This window comes from Macrobrachium rosenbergii, chromosome 51 (genome assembly GCF_040412425.1).
Source record: "Macrobrachium rosenbergii isolate ZJJX-2024 chromosome 51, ASM4041242v1, whole genome shotgun sequence".
In the NCBI taxonomy this organism is placed as follows: domain Eukaryota; kingdom Metazoa; phylum Arthropoda; class Malacostraca; order Decapoda; family Palaemonidae; genus Macrobrachium; species Macrobrachium rosenbergii.
Window position 1 is genome coordinate 15,443,376 of NC_089791.1, and position 7,500 is coordinate 15,450,875.

Genomic DNA, 7,500 nt, shown 5'->3' on the forward strand with positions numbered 1-7,500 from the left:
ATCAGTATCTGCGAACTATTCCAGTAAAACATTTCTGGTAAACAGCAACCCATCATCAATACCCAATCAATAATCGCCACGGATATCGCATCAAGGATCATTATTTAAACAAAGAGTATGATCATGTCGAAAAATGGCAACAGTATTTATCTCAACATTACACAAAGCAATAAAGACTAGGGTAACTGAAACTCGTTATCTTAAATCATAACGCTGATCTTTGCAAGACAATTTTGGACAAGGCATCACAGTAAAACGATCCCAAGGGTAACCGCCGCAAGAGAAATGGGCAAACATCACACATAACCAGGGTATCCTAGGCATGACGAACTTGGGCATATGAAGCAATAGCGTCAAGATCTTTGCACAATTCTAACTTAAGGCAAGCTCGGCCAATGGCAAAGCAGATGATAATCACGCCTTAAATGTCTATTCTCAGAAAACAGGAGTTTCGAGAGAGTGGCGTTCAAGAGAGCTTCGGAGTGATTTGAGCGTTTAACTGCGCGTAAATCAAAGCATCGATCCGAATCCAATTCAGGGTATGGGGGTGTGTGGGAGATTACTTTAACTAACCCCCCCTCCCCAGCCGCGATTGTCGAATAGCCGCTTTACCTGACGTAGGAAGGGTCCATTAAGGCATCTTATGGTCAATAAAGATCACACATGAAAGGAAGATGGGTCTCTGAAGTTACGGATATCCAATAACTTTATAAACTGTGCTATTATGTTGCCTTTTTTATCCGCTGCCGGGAATCTTATGCATCGGAACACTCGATCAGTAATGCAGCTTCCGGTTTACTGATCAAGAAGACCAGTAAGTTATGGTGGTCATTAAATTAATATATTTTGATAATAAATGTTATTGTAAATATCAAATAATTGTTTTACTTTTACTCTATATTTCTGACAACAATGGCACTATATTTTTTCAATAATTTTCAATTACAAAACTACATTGGACCAGTTTGATGACATTTCATTTTCAATTACAAAAAGTTAAACATATGAAAACTTTCATGCTATAAAAACACAAACACTATATATATATATATATATATATATATATATATATATATATATATATATATATATATATATATATATATATATATATATATATATATACAGTATATATATATATACAGTATATATATATATATATATATATATATATATATATATATATATGCTATATACGTGTGTGTGTGTACTTGTATACTGTATATGTGAGTGTAATACACACAGCATATGCTAAATTTTACTGATGTAAGAAACGAACTTTCCGTTTAATTAAATAAATGTAATAGTTTTCTACAAGGAGTATCTGATAAACGAAGATGCCAGAAGTGAACGGAGAGAAAAAGTTGTAAACATTACGCATCACCAAATGACTGCCAAATAAAAAAATCAAAATGCTACTCCGCACGTTCATCGTCTCAATCCATTGGTTGAACATTAAACCGTTTTGTGTTAAATTACAATTTACTAATCTTTTTACGAAGCAAAAATCACCGAGTTCAACTCAAGGCAAAGCTATTATTTACCTTGCTCTAAACACGTGCATGCGAGGAATGAATACTCTTGTTTTGAAGTAAGACGTCGACTGATGACATAGTCCCGTGCCAACTACCCAAAAATACATAAATACATAAAGTTATCTAATTATCACTCTCGTTGTTTTCTTTATGAAACAAATCTATTTTGTCTCATCCTGGATTGAGAACAATGAAATGAAACATTACCTTGAGGCTAATCATATATGCTATCTGGAGATAAACTCCCCTTTCAAGCAATTCCCAGAATTATGCAATTGTACTTGTAGGATGGTTTCAGGGAAACATGGAACGATAGGGGGGATAGAAATACCTCCTTTGTCCATTTCTCATAATTTTGCAAATTTTCGTAACTCTACAGCATAGCATGAATGAATATACATCACTAATTTTATTGTGCAATCTTACTAGTAAAGCATATGGTTCAAAAAAAAAAAATATAGGAAAATCATGCAAGGCACTCGTTTAAAGTCTCCTTGTAAGTTCATAAAAAAATAAGAAACTAGATTCATGTTTCATAGCGATCCCAATAAAAATAGTCACCAGACGCATCAAAATCATCCCAGGTTGTTTTAGGTTTATTTACTGGACGCTGAAAAATGATGTTTTGCCTGGCTTCAACTTGCAGGAAGTAAATATTAATCATAAAAACATCTTTCTATTGTCGGATTTACTGAATAAAAAAACAAACAGCAACTACGGAAACGTACCAAATCTAAGCACAAGCAAAGAAGACAAAGGAAAACGGATGGAGTGAATAAAAAGGGAGAGAAAGACTCGAAGCACAGCACTGGAAAAGCAAAGGACACAAAGAAGGGGGAAAAAGCCTAAATACACAAGACAGGCGAGCAAAATCCATGAATTTTCTCCGCCTTTCTCCTTTAACAACTTCAATATTTTAGAAGTTTTGGCAGTTGGGTCTATGGATGCCAGTTAATACATGAGTTGACTTTTCAGGCGCTTACACTGTAATCGTACAATCTAGCGGAAATGGACTTTCAAAATAGTTGTCTACGAAGTAACTATTTACTGAAACAGGACACTGATTTAGAAAAAAGAGAGCATCCGTTGAAGAAAAATTCACCACCAACCAAAAAAGTCACTCAATATCCAAATGACATTCAAATAAAAAAGGAGATAAAAACGTGCATCTTTACGCTTCTGTAAACCAAAAGAAAGGCTTTCACGCAAGTGAAATCTGAGTATATGTACCACGGTAACTTTTCTGCAAAGTTTCAAGCTAATGCGAGCCCACTTTAATGAGTGGTGCTCTGAAAACTTAAGAGTCGGAAAAAAAGACATTCAAAAGGAAAACAAACGTAAGCTGAAAAGTAAAATGCTTTCCTTCGGAACAATATTAACATAAATACTTAGAGAAGAAATTACTTTGTGCAGTGTGTATATATATGTATGTGTGTGTTTTTCTATATACATATACATCCATAAAATATATATGGATGTTTATATATATATATATATATATATATATATATATATATATATATATATATATATATATATATATATATATATATATATATATATATATATATAAACGTCACATGCAAACAGACATTATGAAAAAAAAAACTCACAAGCAAGTGAGTATATGTATGGATGCATGTGACTTTGTACATACATACACAATACATACATACATATATATATATATATATATATATATATATATATATATATATATATATATATATATATATATACACACATACATATATAACTGCTATGACCTGAATGCCTCACATCTACAAAAATACCAGTATAAAATTCACACAATCGGAATAAATCTGGGGATCTTGACTTCCAAACGAAATTGTTTCTGGTGGCAATCCCTTTACCCCAATTCTTTACCTGGGCTTTATAAGCGTCGGGTTCAGAGAGAGAGAGAGAGAGAGAGAGAGAGAGAGAGAGAGAGAGAGAGAGAGAGAGAGAGAGAGAGAGAGAAATATCCAGGTGAGGAAGGCATGGGGAAAGCGAAAAAGGTGTTAGAGTATCGGCATGAATGGAGTGCAAGAGACGGCTATGCCTCCAGGCTGTAGCAAGAGCCAGAATATATCAAGAGGGAAAATGGGAGAAACTGAGGAAAAATGGATAAGGCCAATAAGGCAAAAGTGAAGAGGAAATATCAAGATAGACGAGAGTGAGAAAAAGGTATATAAATAAAAGCGCTGAAAAACAAGACAAGATGGAAGAGGGTGTATCACATGTGGGTAAAATAAAGTTCAGTAGAGAATGTAGGATAAAACGAGGGAGAAGACAAAGATGAAAAGTAAAAGACAGTTAAGAGCAAAGGGAGAGAAAAGGCGAGGGCAAAAGTGGAAGGAGAGGGACGTAAAAGGAAGGAAAATCATACTGGAACTGAAGCACAAAAATGTAAAAGATAAAAAAAAAAGGAATATATGCGTGTGTGTGTTTGTGTGTGCGTGGAATGAAAAAGAAGAAAAAATTTCGAAAAAAGATAAATAAAAATACAAAGAACACTAGAAGACCATAAGATAACAAGAATCGGATAAGGGATAGGAAGAAGAGGAAAATACTGAAAAAACCTGAAGAAGAAAACACAGCGAAAATCAGGAATAAATTTATAATGAATAAGGAAAGGAGGCTATTAATATTAAAATAAAAGTGGTTGGAAAACGAAGAAGAAAAAGGTGAAGTGAAAATGGAGAGTGGAAATGAAATAATAGAAAAGCGTAAGTGGAACCACACGATGAGGAGGCCTGATAATTCCAAGGCGTTGGTACCAGGACAGCTCGCTCGGGCAGAATTTGGAAATCGATTAAAATAATGTCACGAAATATCATCGACCATGCTCATGCGCGTTGCTATGTCCTCTATTCTAAGAGGCAGTAGGAGGTTATGACACTTAACGTCTCGCCATCAAGGCGTTTGCCAATATGAGCGTTAGACTAAACATGCGGGCATAAAATGATATGTTAATCCTACCATATATGATAACAGGGAACGGATTTCGATTCTGAATGCTGGATCATCAGCGTTGTTCGTGAATTCCTCACATTCTTGCGGAAAAGACACTTATATGAATGACAAGTTTCCAGGGAATTACTATCGACTACCGAACATGGTAAGAGTAAAATTGAAAACAATAGAAATATGCTAAAAATTTAAGTACATAGCAGCTATGAAAAATAAATATTAAAGAAAAGTAAAAAGTATCAGTTTTGTTTCTCTGAAGATTCACAAACAAAATAAACATTAGTAACAATGACGGCAAGATTTTTTCAAAGTTTTAGCAATCGGGAACAAAACACCTACGCTACTTGTCCGGTAACATCGTGGGACTTCAATAGGAACAACACCAACGCTCTACAAAATAAGGGCATGAAAAAACTTCCCAAGATGATGCCTTGATTAAAAAAAAAATATTTACGTCAATGTATAAGTGAATGATTAAATTCCGCACAAACACAACATAGAGAAATAATGGAAACAGTCATTTTCAATTACATTCGGCTTACACACATTACGTGCCATTCCTTGTGTGGGAAAGAAGAAAAAGAGAGGGAGAGAAAGAAAGAGAGAGGACGTGTAAAAATTTCAGAGGTAACAATACACCGTCGAGCAACAATGGAAGCCTAAACAAGAAGCCACAGTTGCGGTGACAAAACAGCACCAAAGAATCGCAAAACAAACATGCCAGGAAAATAAACCTGAATTCCCACAAATAAGCAGGAGTCCGTTAAAAGCGTTAAATAGGAGTTCGTTAAAAAAACGTTTACTCTGGAGTCCAGAGAATTCTAAAAAGTACAAACAAAAATAAAGAAGCGTAACCGTGCGCGCTCAGCGGCAAAAAAGCTTCGACGGCACGCGATCATGTGCTGTACACATTCCAAATACCCACACGATTATAGGCAATCCGAACGTAATCCGCATGAGTAATACAGGAGAAAAATAAGTGAAATTATACAAACATGATGTATAAATGGAAACTGAACTAGAAACAATGCGAGAAGTTCACTGAAAAAGGTAAATAAACAACAGAAGGAGAAAGAATGAGTCTGTCAGTGAATTAGAAAGAGAATACGTTAGTGACAAAAGCTGCATGAGTAGCTGTGAGGTCAATGAGTAACACTGCGAGGAAAAAGAGCAACCCTTTTCAGTGTTTGCAGGTGACCTTGGATTACAATGACCTAATGCTTTCCGGGTCTATGATTACTTGGCGATACAGAGCAAGGTCCTGGCAGGTACAAAGAGTAACTCGGGAGGAATGTTGGCGAAAGTATAAGACCACGTAAATGTCCGGTGAATTAGATCTTAACCAGAAAGTGTGCAACAGAACGGGGATCACTGAGTAAGACAACATATCAAGGAGGGTGAATGTTTCTCAGATTAAGGATAACGTCAAAAGGCAATATAAAATACCGAGACCGCAGACATCGCACACAACAACAATAAACATGAAACTCTTGGAGTAAATATTTTCCATTTTCGCTGCATACGTTTGTGTGTGTGTGTGTGTGTGTGTGTGTGTGTGTGTGTGTGTGTGTGTGAGAGAGAGAGAGAGAGAGAGAGAGAGAGAGAGAGAGAGAGAGAATGGACAGTGAGTAAGCACTGGCCTCAAGAAATAAATAATACTTGCGCTCCCCGTTACGACATTGATTGGATAGTTTTATCTATCAAATTAATGGCATTACTGATGGAGACGAGTTAGAGTAATATAAAATGCAATTTTTATATGATCGGGATTTTAGGGACGTCTCTCGTTCTTCCGCCTTGTACGCTGAGCGCGCTTACCACTGCGCCACAAGGAAAAAAAGGAGAGAGAGAGAGAGAGAGAGAGAGAGAGAGAGAGAGAGAGGATGAATATTGAATCTGTTATGAAATGAAAAAATGAATCTGTCCATTCCAGAGAGAGAGAGAGAGAGAGAGAGAGAGAGAGAGAGAGAGAGAGAGGTTAAAATAACCGACAGAATAAACCATCTAGGAGCACTCTACTTCACAAAGAAGCGCACTCAGAGAGAGAAACACGCGTTCCTGACTAAGCAGCATATAGGTCACAAGAAGGGCAGAATAACTTTATTAACATTAGGCCAACAGGATTCAACAGCCACAGACCGCTGTCTTTTAAATTAAACCGACGCACCATTATCATCAGCAGGAGAAGAAAAAGAAGCAGGAGCAGAATCAAAAGCGTCCTGCTGGCGAAATATAAATCTAATGACTATGACGTCCTCGATGACAAAGGTGTGTGGCTGAGGTCACGGGGGAGGAGCAGAGATAGCACGAAGCTGCGTCAGTCAACTCTCCAAAAGAGAGAGAGAGAGAGAGAGAGAGAGAGAGAGAGAGACTCGACGACTCTCAGAGTTTCAGTCACTCAGTGTGCCCCCTGCCCCCATGCCGGTCGCACGCGCTTCCCGATTCGCTGCTGCCCCACGCACATGCTAGAAACCAGCCCGCCGCGCTGCTTCTATCTCTCTCCCTCCGTGGCGGCTCGTGTTGGTGTCGCAAAAACTAAACTTAACTAACTTTTGCGAGTCCCCATGACATCGAAGCCCCTCCGTTGTGGAAGGATAGTCACAGTTCGGAGGAGGAATTATAAATATCCCCACTTAGACAGAACATTATAAGACTTTTTCAGGGGGAAAAGAAAGGAAAGAAAATAAGTGTTGCGTTCAGGATTCCGTTGAAGTTTCCAACGGGCAGTCCAGTCTACTGAGCGAGGCAACAATCGCAGAATTCAGAACAAGTTCTGCGATGATGCTTCGCGTCGTCGTCCTCGCACAGGTTTTGAGTTTTACCTGTATGTATGTAGAGGTTTTCTGTGTCTGTGCTGGTGGAGTAGCTTTGCTCTCTTTATGTTCATTTTTTTTCCTCTCTAAACCCTGTAACTTTTCTCTCTGTTCTCTGGCGATAACGGCACAAAAGACTGTATCTCCGTGTCTCTTTTAGCAAAGGTGTCGTAGCGATA

At 37.4% G+C, this 7,500-nt stretch overlaps 1 protein-coding gene and 1 long non-coding RNA gene across 2 annotated transcripts in view; one reads left to right on the forward strand and one right to left on the reverse strand.

Annotated features, from left to right (window-relative positions):
* Positions 1–7,500, reverse strand: part of LOC136833144 (uncharacterized) — a 689,668-nt gene that overhangs the window by 148,249 nt on the left and 533,919 nt on the right. The window lies entirely within an intron of this gene.
* The window catches only part of LOC136833143 (uncharacterized), a 492,490-nt gene continuing 491,480 nt past the window's right edge, over positions 6,491–7,500 (forward strand). Inside the window, exon 1 of the mRNA XM_067094840.1 lies at positions 6,491–7,332. Coding sequence (XP_066950941.1) covers positions 7,287–7,332 — 46 coding nt within the window. The 5' untranslated portion in view covers positions 6,491–7,286. The remainder of the gene's footprint in view (positions 7,333–7,500) is intronic.